Raw genomic sequence first — 20,717 nt, 5'->3', positions numbered from 1 at the left:
ATAATCTTCAGGACGACTAGACAATTTTTGTGTTATGGGAACATTTGTTGCAACCTAACAAATGTTCTGGGAACTTTCACAGAACCAATTTTGGTTTGCTGGGTATACTCCTTCGAAGAATTTGACAAGTTCATAATCGGAAAGAGCATCTCTCGGCAATCTCCTACCAACACGAATAGAGCATTACCGTGATGTGTTGGCTCAACCACTCAGCCCCCTCCCTTCTTGATTTTGACGCATTGTGTCATGTTTGTGTGTTCTTCTCTTATATAGTTTGGTTTCCTGTTGAGGGGGGCCAGAGATAGATCCACACCCCTGGGTGTGGAACCATAGAGTACAGAGAAGAGTACAGGCCAAGTTCCAATCAACCCAACTGGCGGATCTAGGTAGGTTGGTCAAGCCCAGGCTCCAGGCTATGTCTCCCTGGCTGTGGGACAGCTATTCCGTACTGAGCTGAGAGGGACCTGCCTAGCTGGAGACTACAGGAACAGACATGGGGCTGGGACAATCCAACAAGGCTTCCGTCACCGATGACACAGAGGAGGGTGAGTAATGACCGAGACTGTTATAAAGTGGGCAATGAGGATTATTAGACATTTCTCCTTTTGGATTTGTCTTCTCTGAGTGTACCCCAGTAGGCTCTGTATCAAAAATGAATACGATAGATTGAACAAACAGATGAAGAAGATGCAGTACATCAATAGAAATGTAAGGATCAGTAAAGCCACGGTTACTAACAGGTTTCTTAAAGTCTCATAAAGTGTAATGGTAGTTATCATTCAGGTATGCAGACATTGTGTCATAGAGATCATATAATTCCTATAACATAGCGTTCTATGTGTAATTATGCACTGTGTTGGGCTTACAGTATATACTAGCTAAGTGGAATTCAACATCTTTGAATGTGACAAATCCTCTAGATTGAATTCACTCACTTTGGCAAAACCGACAGAGGTAAGAGTACATCAGCAATTCAAGGGCTGTCACTGGGTTCCCTTTTTAATTAAAGACATTGTGTTTTTCTATATATTACATAATGAATCAGCTGTCATCTGAGGGTGTTTTACATTTTGGAAGCCAATAAGTGATGATCTAAGGTTTTTACAGCTAACCTTCTTCACTCACTAGAATACAGTTACTGTGACAGTTTATAGAGCACATCAGCTGATGTAGGCTAACGTGTTATGCAAATGTTTAGCTGTATCAAATTAATGACGGTGACAAAGCATTAGCAAAGGATTATTTATTGGTAGGTCAGCTGTGACAGACAGAGTGAATACTCTCCTTTTCAGAGAAAAACACACATACATGAAATACCTGAACAGTTTAAGGCAGAAGTTTACATACACTTAGGTTGGAGTCATTAAAACTTGTTTTTTAACCACTCCACACATTTTTTGTTAACAAACTATAGTTTTGGCAAGTCGGTTAGGACATCTATTTTGTGCATGACACAAGTCATTTTTCCAACAATTGTTTACAGACAGATTATTTCACTTATAATTCACTGTATCACAATTCCAGTGGGTCAGAAGAATATATACACTAAGTTGACTGTGCCTTTAAACAGCTTGGAAAATTCCAGAAAATGATGTCATGGCTTTAGAAGCTTCTGATACACCTGTGAATGTATTTCAAGGCCTACCTTCAAACTCTGCTTGACAACATGGGAAAATGAAAAGAAATCAGCCAAGACCTCAGAAAAACAAATGTGGACCTACACAAGTCTGATTCATCCTTGGGAGCAATGTCCAAACGCCTGAAGGTACCACGTTCATCTGTACAAACAATAGTACGCAAGTATAAACGCCATGGGACCACGCAGCCGTCATACCGCTCAGGAAGGTGACGCGTTCTGTCTCCTAGAGATGAATGTACTTTGGTGCAAAAAGTGCAAATCAATCCCAGAACAACAGCAAAGGACCTTGTGAAGATGGTGGAGGAAACAGGTACAAAAGTATCTATATCCACAGTAAAACGAGTCCTATATCGACATAACCTGAAAGGCCGCTCAGCAAGGAAGAAGCCACTGCTCTAAAATCGCCATAAAAAAGCCAGACTACGGTTTGAAACTGCACATGGGGACAAAGGTCGTACTTTTTGGAGAAATGTCCTCTGGTCTGATGAAACAAAAACAGAACTGTTTGGTCATAATGACCATCGTTATGTTTGGAGGAAAAAGGTGGAGGCTTGCAAGCCGAAGAACACCATCCCAACCGTGAAGCACGGGGGTGGCAGCATCATGTTGTGGGGGTACTTTGCTGCAGGAGGGACTGGTGCACTTCACAAAATAGATGGCATCATGAGGTAGGAAAATTGTGTGGATATATTGAAGCAACATCTCAAGACATCAGTCAGGAAGTTAAAGCTTGGTCGCAAATGGGTCTTCCAAATGGACAAGGACCGCAAGCATACTTCCAAAGTTGTAGCAAAATGGCTTAAGGACAACAAAGTCAAGGTATTGGAGTGGCCATCACAAAGCCCTGACCTCATCCTATAGAAAATGTGTGGGCAGAACTGAAAAAGCATGCGTGAGCATGGAGGTCTACAAACCTGACTCAGTTACACCAGCTCTGTCAGGAGGAATGGGCCAAAATTCACCCAACTTATTGTGGGAAGCTTGTGGAAGGCTACCCAAAATGTTTGACTCAAGTTAAACAATTTAAAGGCAATGCTACCAAATACTAATTGAGTGTATGTAAACTTCTGACCCACTGGGAATGTGATGAAAAAAATGAAAGCTGAAATAAATTATTCTCTCTACTATTATTCTGACTTTTCACATTCTTAAAATAAAGTGGTTATCCTAACTGACCAAAGACAGTGCATTTTTACTCGGATTAAATGTCAGGAATTGTGAAAAACTGAGTTTAAATGTATTTGGCTAAGGTGTATGTAAACTTCCGACTTCAACTGTATATCTGTACAATTGTACAGTATCTTTTCTAGAGTGTACACTATGGACATTGTTTGCAGCTATGTAGTATTCTTATGCCGTTGCCAGAATAATCGTCATACATTTCTTTCAACATTTGTTATTTCCTTAAATTTGAGCTTCTGCCATCGATCCCATTAGTTACCCATTATGGACAAAGTCATCACCTTAGAAATAAAAGTCACGTGTGACTTGGAATTGTACTTGGAAGTTCAAAATAACTGGAGTGCTCCTTGACATTGTTGTTGTGGTTTTGACATTGAAGCTGAGTGTTCAATTTTCCAATGCCCTGAATTTACTGCCTGGGCACCTGGGATTGGTGTTGGCCAGAGAAATAACAGGACAAATGACAGATAGAGAACCATAGAGAGAGATGTAGTACATCAACAGGACTGAGTGCTTTATAAGTCTATTAAGAATAGGATTGGGAATTAAGTGTTCTTTGTTCTGTGACTTTGTTCTGTTGACAATCATGCTAAAGCTGTGACCTGTCCCCCCTCCATGTCTGCCTGTCTGTCTGTCTGTCCCCTGGGGCTTCCACTTCTCTTAATGGGCACGCCTGTCTGGTGATCATGCTTTATTCACGCTCCGGCTGACTGGGACCCGTGGGTTCTGTTTCAGTCGCCACAGCAACCGCATGACTTACTCAGTCATGGCTGCGTACTAGTGTATATGGGGCTCCGCTAGAGCTTCCTGCCTCTGTGAACATCAGAGAGAGGGGGGAGGGGAGACAGACAGAGAGAGAGACTGAGAGATACAGAGAGATAGATAGAGAAAGAGTAAGTAACCGGGACCGCAGCCTCTGTCTCTGTGCACCCACTGCTCTGCTCTCCTCGCAGTCAAACCACAGCTGTCCTTCCCTAAAACCCCATCAGAACCAGAGTTAGGCTCAGAGCCTGTAGTGAACAGTGAAACACAAGTAGCGGAGAGGGGAAGTGCCACTGATACATGACTAACAGAGCATATCATTAACTGTCACATCCAATCCATCCACTCGGAGGGGATGTGAGGTGTCGCTGCTCGGCGGGGGTACACCGGCCAGGTCACATGACCGGGACCAGAGAGAGAGAGAGAGAGAGTGGGTGGCAGCTGCACGTCACCCTGGGAGATGGCAGATAGAAAGAGGGATAACCCTCTGTTTCGATTGCCATGGCTGTGAAGACAGGCCACAACTGGTTCCAATTGAATAGAAATGTTTTTTGAGATTAGACCGATAATTGGTGCAGGTTCAGGTTAAATTGGGACTGGGAGCAGGGGCGTCCTGCACCCCAAAAATCGTCAGTATATTTAGTTATTGCTTGCCAGCAGGCATGCCAGCTAAGATAGCTAGACAAGCTAGCTACTCTAACTTCATTGATAACCTGAAATGTCTTCTTTGCAGATAGTGTGAGAGGTGTGAGATTTTGAACCTTTCTGGACCAACTTCATAAAATTGCTAGTTGACTAGCAGTATTACAGAAAAACAACAAAAACTTAACAAAAAAATGCCCCATTAAAACAATATATATATATATATACAGTATATTTTAAAACAGGATAAATCTGAGGGGGCACGTGCCCCTGTGCCCCCAATGGGCATGAGACGTTTGACTGTCAGTGTAGTACTGACTGGGAGTGTAGTAAGTGTGCTGAGAAGAGATGGTGTATTTTGTTTCAGAGAAAAACGTGCAACATTTTAAAAAAAATTCATCTTCTGGGCTATAATGTAAACAACCTTTTATTTCTCTCCGCAAGTTAATTTTGTATCAAGGGAGCAGTCTGTCTACATCTGATTGTAATGAACTGTAATGAACTGAATGAAACAACTTACCGCGGCCAAAATGACTTCACATTTAGATCCTTTTCCATTTGAGATAATAACACTGCCTCACACAAGTTAAAAAGGACGCTGAATGTCAATTGTTTCTAGTGCCATTTAGATTTTCTCGTGCATCCTCTATGTATTTCAACAAGATTGTGATTGTATGAAATTGTATGCTGTTTGCCTGCGAATATGAAAATAAAGAGATGCTCCTCTTCTTTCCCCAGTCAATTTTGACCACTTCCAGATCCTAAGGGCTATCGGGAAAGGAAGTTTCGGGAAGGTAAGTCTGTTTTGGTAAATTGCTGAGTCCAACCTCCACTTGAAATAATCAGTTCTTAGTTGTCTTGACAATAGTAGCCACAGATGCAGTAGAACAGTACTTTCACATTCTATCAAAGCACTTTCTTACAGCTTGCGTTTACATCTAAGTAAAACCACAATGCAATGATCAGTAAGAAACCCATTCAGTAAACTCAGGTGATAGCAGGATGTATGCAGAGCTATTGTCTGTTTCTCTCTAGGTGTGCATTGTGCAGAAGAAGGACACAAAGAAAATGTATGCCATGAAGTATATGAACAAACTGAAGTGTGTGGAACGGAACGAGGTCCGCAATGTTTTCAAGGAGATGCAGATCATGCGGAACCTCGAGCATCCTTTCCTTGTCAATTTCTGGTAAGGCTCATTGTGTGTGTGTGGGTGTGTGGGTGTGTGGGTGTGTGGGTGGGTGTGTGTGGGTGTGTGTGGGTGTGTGTGTGGGGGGGGGGGGGGGGTATGGGTGTGCATTCGTTAAAGAAAGAAAGGAACAAGAAAGAAAGAAACAACAGCAACTGTTAGGAACAAGTGCTTTGAAGACAGTGATAAAGCATCTGTAGCGAGAGGACTCTCACCTTGAAAGTGGCAGAAGCTTGAATGCCCAATCTAACATGTATGTTTGCTCAGCCAAGGCTTTGACGTATAGAATGGAGGAGGACAAACAACACAAAAAAGTAGAACAAAACCTCAGACTTTTTGTCTTTGAAAATCATGTGGGTAGTTACTTGTGAAGGATTATTGAAGTACAGTACCAGTCAAAAGTTTGGACCAGTCAAAAGTTTTTACTATTTTCTACTTTGTAGAATAATAGTGAAGACATCAAAACTATGAAATAACACATATGGCATCATGTAGCAACCAAAAAAGTGTTAAACAAATCAAAATAGATTTTATATTTGAGATTCTTCAAAGTAGCCAACCTTTGCCTTGATGACAGCTTTGCACACTCTTGGCATTCTCTCAACCAGATTCTTGAGGAATGCCTTTCCAACAGTCTTGAAGGAGTTCCCACATATGCTGAGCACTTGTTGGCTGCTTTTCATTCACCTGTGACCTGAAAAATCAAAAATATATTTTGATTTGTTTAACACTTTTTTGGTTACTACGTGATGTCTTTTTTCATAGTTTTGATGTCTTCACACTTAATTCTACAATGTAGAAAAAATTAAGAAAAACCCTTGAATGAGTAGGTGTGTCCAAACTTTTGACTGGTACTGTAAGTACATTGTAAAGACATACTGAACTTAGTCAGAGAGAGAGAGAGAGAGAGAGAGAGAGAGAGAGAGAGAGAGAGAGAGAGAGAGAGAGAGAGAGAGAGAGAGAGAGAGAGAGAGAGAGAGAGAGAGAGAGAGAGAGAGAGAGAGAGAGAGAGAGAGAGAGAGAGAGAGAGAGAGAGAGAGAGAGAGAGAGAGAGAGAGAGAGAGAGAGAGAGAGAGAGAGAGAGAGAGAGAGAGAGAGAGAGAGAGAGAGAGAGAGAGAGAGAGAGAGAGAGAGAGAGAGAGAGAGAGACACACACACACACACTAGGCATCCTACTCGGAGCCCGACTCAGCTGCACATCACTCACTCTGCCAAGACAAGCATGTATTTTTACTATTGATGATGCAGAAGTAGCCTACTCAGAGACAGACAGGGCCTTTATGGAAACTGGCTGGTCTGGGCGTCATCCTGAGCTGTTGCTGTCAGTGAAACTGGATGGAGCGGAGACACTGATGGAATTGACTTTATTGAAGGTGAATTTTCTGTCTCACTCCACATCCTGTGGCGAGCATCACAAGGCAGGAATTGCTTTACTGAATCGACAATGAAGAAGAACAAGGACTTGAAGTTAAGTGCATGGACAAGAATGTTCATTGGCATCAGTGAGGTAGTGAAGTGTCTCATGTCTTTCATTCAACATGCTTATTTTGTAATGGTCTCAATGCATCAAATACAGTTCTCCACTATTTGTCCTTTATTTAACCAGGAAGGTTACCTGCATACAGTAAACACACCTATTAGTCTTATTGCCATACATGATCTGGAATTTCTTTCTAGTCAACAATCTGCTATACCTTGTGTATCAAACGACCCAGGGAGTGATCCACGACCAAGAATCCCCTTAATGCACACCGGGGCCTCTCTACATAACGTCACTGTTCACAGTCTCTTGGTTTATTCAAACATCACATTATGTTACAGGACACTAGTATGCCCTTCTTCTGGCAGGTTGTCAGGTCAGTTAGTGGAAGGTCACAGTGCTGGGATGGTCTCGCCGAGGGGGAGGCAGCTCAGTGGACTGCAGGTGAAGCGCGTTAAGGCAGAAGACAGTGGCGTGACCTTGATGCCTCATACTGTAGCTTGTGCCTCCTCAGCGGGGGCTGCTGGGATGGGGCGTAATTTCTCCCCACGGTCGACAGCAGCTGAAGGAGCATTAGCCTCTGGCTGAAGGGATCTGTCAGTCAATCAGGGGGCCGGAATCAATGTAACACCGTCACATTGGGGGGACTCATCCAGGTCTGTTCTGCAGAGGCAGGCTTCAGTCAGCTACTTCTGAGATGGCCTCAGTTCTCTCTCTCTCTAAGTGTGTGTGTGTGTGTGTGTGTGTGTGTGTGTGTGTGTGTGTGTGTGTGTGTGTGTGTGTGTGTGTGTGTGTGTGTGTGTGTGTGTGTGTGTGTGTGTGTGTGTGTGTGTGTGTGTGTGTGTGTGTGTGTGTGTGCTTTTTGTAGGCTACCTGATTGTAAAAGTTGTTCCAGTATTTCTATCAGCACTGTGTTGACTTTGTTTAAATTGAGCTGAACTATAAGCTATTCATTAGACTTCTTGTTATTAATTCAAGGCGTGTTTGTTCTGTCGAAATATGCAAACTCCAACGTAAACCAGAGAGTAATGGCCTTGGAACTTTTAATTGATTTGGAGGCAATTACAGATACAACATGGGAGTCAATTAAACATGCATTATAGTAAATGTGCTGTAAATGTGCTAGAATATACATTATGTTGTGCATTATGGGCCACTTTGCGAAACTAATATACAGTGCCTTCAGAAAATATTCATACCCCTTAACTTATTCCACGTTTTGTTGTTATAGCCTACATTCAAAATTGATTAAATGGTTTGTTTTTTCTCTCCCATCTACGTACAATACCCCGTAATGACAAAGTGAAAACATGTTTCTAGATTTTATAGAAAATTAAATACAGAAATGTCTATTTTAAATAAGTATTCACACCCCCAGGTCAATTCGTTGTGGAAGCACCTTTGGCAGCAATTACAGCTGTGAGTCTTTCTGGGTAAGTTTCTAAGAGCTTTTCACACCAGGATTGTGCAAAATGTTCCCATTACTCTTTTCAAAATTCTTCAAGCGCTGTCAAATTGGTTGTTGATCATTGCTAGACAACCATTTTCAAGTCTTGCAATAGATTTTCAAGTAGATTTAAGTACAATCTGTAACTCGGCCACTCAGAAACATTCACTTTCTTTTTGGTAAGCAAATCCTGCTGAAAGGTGAAGTCATCTCCCAGTGTCTGGTGGAAAGCAAACTGAACCAGGTTTTCGTCTAGGAATTTGCCTGTGCTTAGCCCCATTCTGTTTCTTTTTATCCTGAAAAACTCCATAGTCCTTAACGATTACAAGCATACCCATAACATGATGCAGCCACCACTATGCTTGAAAATATGGAGAGTGGTACTCACTAATGTGTTGTATTGGATTTGCCTCAAACATAACGCTCCGTATTAAGGACAAAAATGTAATTGCTTTGCCTCAATTTTTGTTGTATTACTTTAGTGCCTTGTTGCAAACATGATGCATGTTTTGGAATATTTGTATTCTGCACAGGCTTCCTTCTTTTCATTCTATCAATTAGGTTAGTATTGTGGAGTAACTACAATGTTGTTGATTCATCCTCAGTTTTCTCCTATCACAGCCGTTAATTCAACTCTGTAACTGTTTTAAGGTCCCCATTGGCCTCATGGTGAAATCCCTGAAATTCATCATGCTCAAAGGGATATTCATTGTCTCCTTTTTTTTTACCCTTTTACTGTACCAGTGGGGGACCTTCTTTGTGAAGCATTGGAAAACCTCCCTTGTCTTTGTGGTTGAATCTGTTTGAAATTTACTTACAGATAATTATATGTCTGTGGTACAGAGATGAGGTAGTTATTAAAAAAGAATGTTAAACAATATTATTGCACACAGAGGGAGTCCATGCAACTTATAATGTGACTTGTTAAGCACATTTATTCTCCTGAACTTATTTAGGCTTGCCATAACAATTTGTTTAAAACAATTATGGGGTATTGTGTTCAGGCCAGTGACAATCTCAATTTAATTGATTTAAAATTCAGGCTGTAACACAATAAAATATGGAAAAAGTCAAGGGGTGTGAATATTTTTCAGGAAAAACATCAATTGGAACCCTTTGGTCCAAAGTCCAGTACTTTTCTCTGCACGGGATTCCACCTCTCAAGTAGCTTACTGTGAGATATGCTGGTTCTAAATTGGCCTGAAGGGTGTTTTCAAACTGCATGTGAGGTAGAACAAACTGACCTGGGTGGGAGAGTCCATGCCAAGAAAACTAATCAGAATCCCAGGCTTGTTGAAAATAATGAACAGGTGGCAGTGTATGCCACCCTCACAACCTGCTGGGGATGCTAAATGACTCTTTCTCTCTCTCTTGCTCTCTACATAAGTTTGCACTGCCTCGTATGTGGCTCATTAGGACAGCATAGTCTTAGTTCTACAGTAAACTGTGGTGATTGCTTATTGTAATTTATCGAGGCCAAGATGGCAGATGACCATTGCAGCTAAGTATTCATACATATTCAAAGACACTTGAGTTCTGTAGCGTGCATGGTGTGAGAGTAGGGACAGAATTGCTGAAGGCCGCCATAGGCGGATGTGGTAGATTGAGATGCAGCCCATCCCTAGCTTAAACTGACAGATTTTGATGGGGATTTTTTCATTATGTTACTTAGATTGACGCACAGGTGCGTCAATTGACTCTGTTTTTTTTTTTAAGTATCTGTGACCAACAGATGCATACAGTACCTGTATTCCGAGTCATGTGCAATCCATAGATTAGGGCCTAATGAATTTATTTAAATTGACACATTTCCTTGTATGAACTGTAACTCAGTAAAATCTTTGAAATTGTTGCATATTTCATTTATATTTTTGTTCAGTGTAGGAATAAAGTGACTTGGCAACATGATAGATAATAAACAGTAGCAGCAGCATACAGTATGTGATGAGTTAAAAAAAAGGATCAATTTAGATAGTCCGGGTAGCTTTTTGGTTAGCTATTTAACCAACTTTTTAGCAGTCTTACGGCTTCGAGGTTTAGTAAATAGTTCTACTATGACTTTGGCAGTATTTGGACTGTACGAACCAAGTCTTGGAACATTTTAAAGGCCCGCCTGTTTTGGCATCGGAGATACATTTTTGCCATTGTCAAGCTCCTGCATTCTCAAAATGTTGTCATTGGGCAGAGAGATTTCCTGTTGTTGCAGCTTTAAAGCTATTATCCTGCAATTCTACCATGTTTGCCATGAGGCAGAGAGAAAGTTTAAAGCTTAAATTGCAGTGCATTTCTGTTAAAAAAAATCATCATTTTTGGGGAATGCAATTGTATTGATTTGAACAATGTGTAATTGGTAGAGTACTGTGGATATCAATATCCCTGTGGGCATCCCAGGCCCATGTTGCCCAGGGTTAAGAACATAAATGATAGATTATTACATTTGGTGTTTCTCAAAATGCATACTACCGTGCTCTGAGCACACATATTGGAGCACAGGAGGGTCAGCGTCTGAGTCCAAATCCAAGTATGCAAAACGGAGCACGGAGGGCACTTCTCAAATGCGTACTCCATTTGTAAATATTTTGAAGCATGCATCGATGCAAGCTTCAATGGAAAGTATGCAAAGAAATATGACGCAACCAATTAAGAGCAATGCAAAAGTTCTTGAAATCAATGGCTGCTATTATTTGAGCTGAAGCGAGAGAAAATACACTCCGACTTCGGAATGAAATGTTGCCTATACATGTCATATGTTGCCTGACTAAAATATTTTATCTTGATACGTTAATAAATACATGCTGTGTTAGTTTTGGCATGTTTACCTGCCTACGTACCCTAGATTGCAAGCCCATAATATGTCAATAGGGCTAACTGACTAGTTATTACTGTTAGCTAGCCAGACAGCCACGAAGAATTGACATCGATCTTGCATACAATTCGTTTTAGTTCACTTTGCCTGTTAAACTGTCTGGTTAGCTACATTATTACGATTCACATATAGCTAGATGATAGTTATGAAGTTAAACAGTTGCTTTGTGTATATCTTGTTACATCTATTGTTGCAATTGTCCTGGCTGGAAGAAGGTTCAGTGAATGGGTAAATCCATAGGTCAATAGGGCTAACTAGCTACCCACGAAAGATTGGTAGTTACCCATGAAAATTGTACATCTACTGTACCTTGCATAACATTCCTATTAGGCCATTTTTGCCTGTTTAATTAGCTGACTAGCTAGATTATTACGATTCACATACCTAGCTGATAATAATTAAATAAAACGTTTGCTTTGTGTATATTTTGTTTCGTCTATTGTTGCCATTGTCCTGGCTGGAAGAAAGTTCAGTGAATGGGAGGTGAAGCGTGAGGTAATATAGTAGGGGGAGTGCTTCTCAAATGTAATGTTTTATGCATTCTCAACACTCTCATCCTCACAAGAACGTACTCAAAAGAACATTGTCAGAGACTATACTCGGAACATGAGAGTGTGGAGCACGGTTGTATGCATATTGAGAAACACCCATTGTATTGTATTACACCCTCTAAACGTATTTCCCCCACCGCCGCATAAGATTCTATAATGGTTAGGTTTCACCAACTTCCCACTTTAGTAGAGTGTGCTGTGGGAACAAGAATAATAAACCACCAGTGAAACATAAGAATCAGATTTTCTACTAGATTAAGCTTTCTCCAGTAGACTACGGACTCTTCGTGCACGATCGATTCCCTGTAGGAACTGCTATCGCTCCTACCCCAGGCCACTCCAGCTAAACCAACACGTTCCTTCATGAATATTCCGACTGGCGCCAGGAGGGGAAGCTGGCTGGATCATGCCACTACATTACAGGAAAATAAAAAACATTACTTTTCTCCCCCATAAGTGCCCACAATGTAAAGGAAAATAAACTGATATTTCTCCTGCAGGAAACAAGGCAATTCATGTCCCTCTCCTTGGGTAAGTGCTAGTGACAGCTCCCAGACGCTCTCACCTCGGCAGACTCCGCTGAGCCAGGAGTATTTTCCCAACATCAGAAGGAGCTCTGTAGAGAGAAATAGAGAGCACTGCCCTGCTGAGCATAGCACTACTGAGATGCTTAGATTCTCTTAGATCTGACTGGCAAGCCCTTCTAAACACATCTAACTCACCAGACAAGGTTTTTTTTTGTACTTTTTTTTTTTTTGTACAAAATGTACTTTTTCGCTTAAGTTTTCATGTACTGAATACAAAATCTAAAGTTAAATGTGTTCCCAATGCATTTTCAACTCTACCGATAGTTTTGTCACAAAATCTGTTGCGTTAAATAGAAAATGTGCCTACTCTGGTCTTGGCATGTTCGCTCTAGCTAAGTAGCCAACAGCTCGCAGATACAGTGCGTGTAGGCTGTGCGTGTAGGCTGTGCGGGTAGGATAGTCTACATGATGAGATTACTATGGATTATTTTTTCAATGGCACTCAAGCATCAATGATCATGTCACCAGAAAAAGACCCTCGATATTTATTGGAAAGGGGCGTCAAGATCACTGTGCACTTTCACCACCTTGTGAAGTTCATCATAATTTATTTGATCTGTAGCCTAATAAACTGCACGCTTTCCCGAATCATAGTGGGAGGACCACACACCATATAATCGCATGACTCCAAGTTGACTTCAATATGATGGTTATTATATCAATATTTGCCCATAGAGGCATTTCCAGTTTCCACCGCCATTTCTCCCATAATTAATTAGTTACAGACGCACAAATATCATATCTCAAAGACACGCTAACCTCTCATCATTATTCACAATTTATTCAGTATTATTCGTAGTCATGGTAGCATCCACATTCATGTAGAAGTGTTTAGAAACATATTATATTCTTATTTACAATAAAAATGACTCAAATGACACAATGCATTATTTACCAAACAGCAAATGCATCCAACAAATTTGTAAAGTCACAAGCTTGATGGTATAATTGCATGCTATGAATATGGGACCAAATTCTTAACTTTTTACTACTTTAACCTTTTACTGCAGTGGGCTAATTCAGGCTCGAACAGCGATATTCTTGGTAGTCTTTAACAAATCTACTCTGAAACTAAAGTATATACTGTATCTCACACGCGTGGTTATGGGCTTAAAAAAGAAGACACCTGTACCATGTCAGATATATACTGAACAAAAATATAAATGCAACATGTAAAGTGTTGGTCCCATGTTTCATGTGCTGAAATAAAAGATCTGATTAATTTTCCATACGCACAAATATATTATTTATCTCAAATATTGTGCACATATTTGTTTATGTCCCTGTTAGAGAGCGTTTCTCCTTTGCCAAGATAATCCATTCACCTGACAGGTGTGGCAAGTTGATTAAACATTATGATCATTACACAGGTGCACCTTGTGCTGGGGACAATAAAAGGCCTCTCTAAAATGTGCAGTTTTGTCACAGAGCTGTTGCCAAAGAATTTAATGTTAATTTCTCTACCATAAGCCACCTCCAATGTAATTTTTGATAATTTGGCAGTACGTCCAAATGGCCTCTCAACCACAGACCACGTGTAACCACGCTAGCCCAGGACCTCCAAATCCGTCTTCTTCACATGTGGGATCGTCTGAGACCAAACTGAGGAGTGTTTCTGCCTGTAATAAAGTCCCTTTGTGGCAGAAACTCATTCTGATTGGCTGGGCCTGGTTGGGCCAGTGGGGGGCCTGTTTCCCAAGTGGGTGTGCCTATGCCCTCCCAGGCCCACCCATGGCTGTGCCCCTGCCCAGTCATGTGAAATCCATAGATTAGGGCAGATTGAATTTATTTTAATTGACTGATTTCCTGAAATATAACTCTGTAAAATCGTTGAAATTGTCGCATGTTGCGTTTATGTTTTTGTTCAGTATACAGTAGATTTGAAATGTATTCAATTTTGAGTTTGCATATCAGTATTACACTTTATATATATATTAAAGAAGACTGAAATATAACAAAACAGTTTGACATAGAAACGCCGGAATTTTGTCGTAATTTTTTAAATTATCTTTATTAATTATGAAATGATGACATATTAATAACATTCCACCCATGAGTCTAAAGAGGGCACTTTTGGTCATTTACTACACATATAAGTTAATTTGTGCCAATACTTTTGGTCCCCTAAAAATGGGGGAACTATGTACAAAAAAGTGCTGTACTTTCTAAACAGTTCAATTTCTGACAGTCTGCACTTCATAGTCATTGTATAATTTCAAATCTGAAGTGCTGTAGTACAGAGCCAAAACAACAACAACGATTAATTTGAAACATTAAAACAAAGACATCCATGTGATTATTCTGCCACATGGCTTTGTTTCTTTTTCATCGAAGCAGGACAAGGGCATTCTCAGACTTTTGTCCAACACTTTAAACTAGTCCACTCTTGGCTACAGTCACCCATGAGAAGACTGTCATGTCAGTAAGAGTATACAGTACAGTATGTGATGTTAATGTGATAGTTACATGTGTTTGATCTCAGGTGCTTTGACTTCCCTCAGTGGCTCTGTCAAACTATCCCCCAGCTCCCCAACATGTCAGACTGTCTCTTCAGAGGTACTTTAACATCTCACAACTGATTTCTTGACGTTTAAAGGGGACATCTACAGTTCAAGCAATAACAAAGCGGATACCCCACCACTGTTTTGGTGAACAGCTGAGTAATGGTCTAGAGAAATGTAACCACTCTCAAATGTATATGACCTCCCGGGTGGGAGGTATATGACCTCCCGGGTGGCGCAGTGGTCTAGGGCACTGCATCGCAGTGCTAGCTGCGCCACCAGAGTCTCTGGGTTCGCGCCCAGGCTGGGCTGGGTTCGCGCCCAGGCTCTGTCGCAGCCGGCCGCAACCGGGAGGTCCGTGGGGCGACGCACAATTGGCATAGCGTCGTCCGGGTTAGGGAGGGTTTGGCCGGTAGGGATATCCTTGTCTCAGTATGTAAAAATGTAATAAAATGTATGCACTCTACTGTAAGTCGCTCTGGATAAGAGCGTCTGCTAAATGACTAAAATGTAAATGTATAGACAGAGCTATGGTGCAAGGACTGACTATCCATGATATCAAAATTATAGTTTTAATCATGTTTTGAGGCTATACAGGATTTGTTTACAATTACATTGTTTACAAACAAAGGAGTAAAACAAGCTTCTTTTTAGGGTTCTCATGGAGTGTGACAGTTGAACTAAGCTCATGAGGCATTTCTAAGTTATATTCTTCAAGAATCAATGGCTATATATCATGCATTTTAGCAATCGCAGATTGCCGCTTTAAAGACTGCAGAGCTGCAGATGCTCCCAGGAGTGAGTTCCTCTCCTCCTTAACTTTGGGTTTTCAATCTCCTTCAGCCCTTCTCGTGACGGAACACTGGGAAACTTTGGTGACATCATGACACCATCGTCTGTGGGCCTAAGTATCCATTCGCTGTCTGTCTGTGTGATTTATGGGGCGCAGGATGCTCCCGGCCATTCAGGAGCATCATACACTGGTTAGTGGGCGGCGCCATCTCTTCTCCACTTGTTTCTAAAAAATATTGTATGTTTACCAGAAAAGGCCGAATCTTTGCCGAATTTACTACCCTGCGTTCCCCCACGAGACACTGAGGCTTCGCAGGCTCACCACAGAGCCTTTTTAAAATCTATGCATCTTAGAGGAGAAATACCCTATAGCAATGAACCTTTTAGGAGAAATACTCTATAGCAGTGAACCTTTTAGGAGAAATACCCTATAGCAGTGAAACTTTTAGGAGAAATACCCTATAGCAGTGAACCTTAAGGCATTGACCCCTGATGGAATGATGTTAGACAGCCACTCTGCAGGTCTGTGACATTTATTCAGTAGGTAGTGTTCACTCTCGGTGTTATGCTTTCACTGTGTTGCACTTACAGTGAGATCTAACCAAACACCAGTTAAGCTCTATTCTGCAATGACTATGACAGACCATAGACCAACAAGCCATTCTACCTGAGCTGCTGAGAGGACAAAGTGGTGAGTTTTCCCTGAAGGAAGCAAGCCCCCCTCCATCCTACACTTAGGGTTGGCAAGCCCCCCTCCATCCTACACTTAGGGTTGGCAAGCCCCCCTCCATCCTACACTTAGGGTTGGCAAGCCCCCCTCCATCCTACACTCTCTGGCCCTGAAGTCATTGACATGATGTCCTCCTACTGCAGCAAGCCCCCCTCCATCCTACACTCTCTGGCCCTGAAGTCATTGACATGATGTCCTCCTACTGCAGCATGCCCCCCTCCATCCTACACTCTCTGGCCCTGAAGTCATTGACATGATGTCCTCCTACTGCAGCATGCCCCCCTCCATCCTACACTCTCTGGCCCTGAAGTCATTGACATGATGTCCTCCTACTGCAGCATGCCCACCTCGATCCTACACTCTCTGGCCCTGAAGTCATTGACATGATGTCCTCCTACTGCAGCATGCCCCCCTCCATCCTACACTCTCTGGCCCTGAAGTCATTGACATGATGTCCTCCTACTGCAGCATGCCCCCCTCCATCCTACACTCTCTGGCCCTGAAGTCATTGACATGATGTCCTCCTACTGCAGCAACCCCCCCTCCATCCTACACTCTCTGGCCCTGAAGTCATTGACATGATGTCCTCCTACTGCAGCATGCCCACCACCATCCTACACTCTCTGGCCCTGAAGTCATTGACATGATGTCCTCCTACTGCAGCATGCCCACCACCATCCTACACTCTCTGGCCCTGAAGTCATTGACATGATTTACATTTACATTTAAGTCATTTAGCAGACGCTCTTATCCAGAGCGACTTACAAATTGGACATGATGTCCTCCTACTGCAGCATGCCCACCTCCATCCTACACTCTCTGGCCCTGAAGTCATTGACATGATGTCCTCCTACTGCAGCAAACCCCCCTCCATCCTACACTCTCTTGCCCTGAAGTCATTGACATGATGTCCTCCTACTGCAGCAAGCCCCCCTCCATCCTACACTCTCTGGCCCTGAAGTCATTGACATGATGTCCTCCTACTGCAGCAAGCCCCCCCCCACCATCCTACACTCTCTGGCCCTGAAGTCATTGACATGATGTCCTCCTACTGCAGCAAACCCCCCTCCATCCTACACTCTCTTGCCCTGAAGTCATTGACATGATGTCCTCCTACTGCAGCAAGCCCCCCTCCATCCTACACTCTCTGGCCCTGAAGTCAGTGACATGATGTCCTCCTACTGCAGCAAGCCCCCCTCCATCCTACACTCTCTGGCCCTGAAGTCATTGACATGATGTCCTCCTACTGCAGCATGCCCACCTCCATCCTACACTCTCTGGCCCTGAAGTCATTGACATGATGTCCTCCTACTGCAGCATGCCCACCTCCATCCTACACTCTCTGGCCCTGAAGTCATTGACATGATGTCCTCCTACTGCAGCAAGCCCCCCTCCATCCTACACTCTCTGGCCCTGAAGTCAGTGACATGATGTCCTCCTACTGCAGCAAGCCCCCCTCCATCCTACACTCTCTGGCCCTGAAGTCATTGACATGATGTCCTCCTACTGCAGCATGCCCACCTCCATCCTACACTCTCTGGCCCTGAAGTCATTGACATGATGTCCTCCTACTGCAGCATGCCCCCCTCCATCCTACACTCTCTGGCCCTGAAGTCATTGACATGATGTCCTCCTACTGCAGCAAGCCCCCCTCCATCCTACACTCTCTGGCCCTGAAGTCATTGACATGATGTCCTCCTACTGCAGCATGCCCCCCTCCATCCTACACTCTCTGGCCCTGAAGTCATTGCCTTGATGTCCTCTACTGCAGAAAGCCCCCCTCCATCCTATACTCTCTGGCCCTGAAGTCATTGACATAATGTCCTCCTACTGCAGCATGCCCACCACCATCCTTAGTTGAATGCCAGCCAATGATTGGTATTATTCACGGAGGAAGTAAAGGCATGGAAGCACTAATAAACCTTTCACTTCCATTGACAGGTGACAAGATAGTGTATGGATGGATCGCTGACGTAAATGACTACGCTGAACTTCGAACAATTAGATAAGAAACTTCTGTGGAACCTAACAGAATGTTCAGAATGAAAGTGTAAAGTTGCCTTTGATCTGTGTTGATTATCTTGGAGATTCACTCGAGGCTAGGCAAGCAAGGAAGGTCTTGAGTGAAATACTTTTCACACAAATTATTTTACAGTGCCATAGACTCATTATCCAGCCATTCAAAAGGCGAAAGTACAGATCACAGTGGGAATTCCGTCATGTAAAATCAATGGGAAGTAGTGGAACAGGCAAGGTCTGATGTAGCAGGCCTGCTGTGGCACTCCACTGCTTGATTGCTAGATGGATGGAGCCCTTGATAGATGGATGAATGGATGGTTGGATGGATGTGCTCTGTCATACTACACCTGACATAAAGCTTTTTCTTTCAATGGAACAGTTCTATCAGTGTGTTGGAGTGGTGTTTCCATCACTAGAATAACTAGCGACATCTCTGGCTTGGCTTAGTCATTGTGTGAGCTCACCGGCACCGTACGTGTCATAAGGGGCTATTCTGCTGGCTTTTGCATCATGTAGTTGTGAAGATTGCAGCGCTGTCTTTTAGCCTTGATAATTTAACCCTCCACTTTCATTACATGCCTCACACTAAATTTGAATAGAACTTGTTCACATGTTGGATCTTGGCAAACCAAGGTAATTGCTTTGAATAGATGTTGGTGTGTTGGTTTCTTCTATTTTGTGTTATTTATTTATCATTTTTTTAACTGACTTGCCTAGTTAAATAAAAACAAATTCTTATTTTCTATGACAGCCTAGGAACAGTGGGTTAACTGCCTTGTTCAGGGGCAGAGCGACAGATTTTTACCTTGTCAGCTCGGGGATTCGATCTTTCAACCTTTCAGTTATAAGTCCAACGCTCTAACCACTAGGCTACCTGCCGCCCTGAGGCAAGTTACATAAAAGTCACATTACAGCAATTTGGTTTCTGACTCCCAATACAATATAATAATATCAAACCTTGTAAGCTGTTAGGATTTGTAGGAAATGTAAGAAATATGGGACGTCATAGGCTGATATTCTTCTTCTTCTTTCTTCTTTTCTCTTCCTCCTTTTCTTCTCCCTCCCCCTCCTCTTCCTTCTCCATCTCCACAACCCTGTCCTCCACATCTTCCTCCTCCACCTCCCTTTTCACCTCTTCATCCTCCTCCTCCTCCACATCTTCCTCTTCCACCTCCTCATCCTCCACCTCTTCTTTCACACCCTCCTCCTCCCTCTCCTCCTCCTCCTCCTCCTCCTCCTCCTCTCCTGTAGGTACTCGTTCCAGGATGAGGAGGACATGTTCATGGTAGTGGATCTGTTGCTGGGAGGAGACCTGCGCTACCACCTCCAGCAGAACGTTCACTTCTCAGAGAGCACTGTCAAGCTGTACGTCTGTGAGATCGCCCTGGCGCTGGGCTACCTCCGCAGCAAACGCATCATCCACAGGTGAGTGGGAGAGACACCTTCATCATCCACATCGTCATCGTCATCCACAGAGAAGTTCTTTTTTACAGCCAAATCTCGATGTAAATGGCATGTTATAGAAGGGTCCAGACACTTTTTATGAGATTTCACATTTTAAAGAAACAGCCCAAAGAGCAAATCACTTCCTCATCCTTATTTTGTAGTATGAGGGCCCCGAAAAAACATGAACAAAGGCTCCAAAAACACCCATATACGATCTTTAAGAAACGGCAAAGCTCTCAGTGTAGTGATGCAGGTCTTCAGATGTTGTACACATGAAATTGTGTTATTCCGAACTTTATCCACAATGTTACATTCCCTTTTGCTCAACACGAGACGTTCCCCCTATCCAGCTGTTAGATTCTCTGTGTAGCCTGCTGCTACAGGTAACCACTGTCGTAGCGCATGTGGGATCAAATGATATCAAAAAGGGTAAATCAGAGCTAATGAAACAGGATTTTATTGAGCTCATCAACACCCTGAAAGGCTCTGGCCACGTGCCGTCGTGGGTCGCGGCTGCAAAAAGTTCAGCGGGATCATAGCACTTCATATCTGGTTTAAAGACAGCTGCCACTCATAACTTTTATTGACTATTCCGACACTTTTTGTAAACAAAGATGCTCTAAAGAGATGATGGACTCCACCCAAGCCATCTAGGATCCTGGAACCTCTCGTCACATTTCAAGGCTGCGTTAAGATATTTACTCAGAGACAGTCCAAGCACCGCTCAGGTAATACCTCCCATCCTTTCTAAGCATTATTGTCGTACTGTTGTCTATACTGCCAGGGGTCAGTTGTAATATTGTACTCATTCAATTGAACTCCACTCTTAGATCTGCTATTGTTAGCTCAAAAGAGAAGCCCACTGTGGTCTGCTCACCCAGTGTTA

The 20,717-nt window shown here is 42.7% G+C and overlaps 1 protein-coding gene across 1 annotated transcript in view; it reads left to right on the top strand.

Moving 5' to 3' along the window:
* Positions 1 to 493: 493 nt before the first annotated feature.
* The window catches only part of stk32a (serine/threonine kinase 32A), a 60,535-nt gene continuing 40,311 nt past the window's right edge, over positions 494 to 20,717 (top strand). The window contains exons 1-4 of the mRNA XM_038988505.1: positions 494 to 545; positions 4,964 to 5,019; positions 5,261 to 5,412; positions 19,637 to 19,810. Of these exons, the coding sequence (XP_038844433.1) occupies positions 494 to 545; positions 4,964 to 5,019; positions 5,261 to 5,412; positions 19,637 to 19,810 (434 nt within the window). The remainder of the gene's footprint in view (positions 546 to 4,963; positions 5,020 to 5,260; positions 5,413 to 19,636; positions 19,811 to 20,717) is intronic.

Source organism: Salvelinus namaycush, chromosome 3 (assembly GCF_016432855.1).
Source record: "Salvelinus namaycush isolate Seneca chromosome 3, SaNama_1.0, whole genome shotgun sequence".
NCBI classification, from domain to species: Eukaryota; Metazoa; Chordata; class Actinopteri; order Salmoniformes; family Salmonidae; genus Salvelinus; species Salvelinus namaycush.
This window is presented reverse-complemented; position numbering and strand designations above follow the sequence as displayed.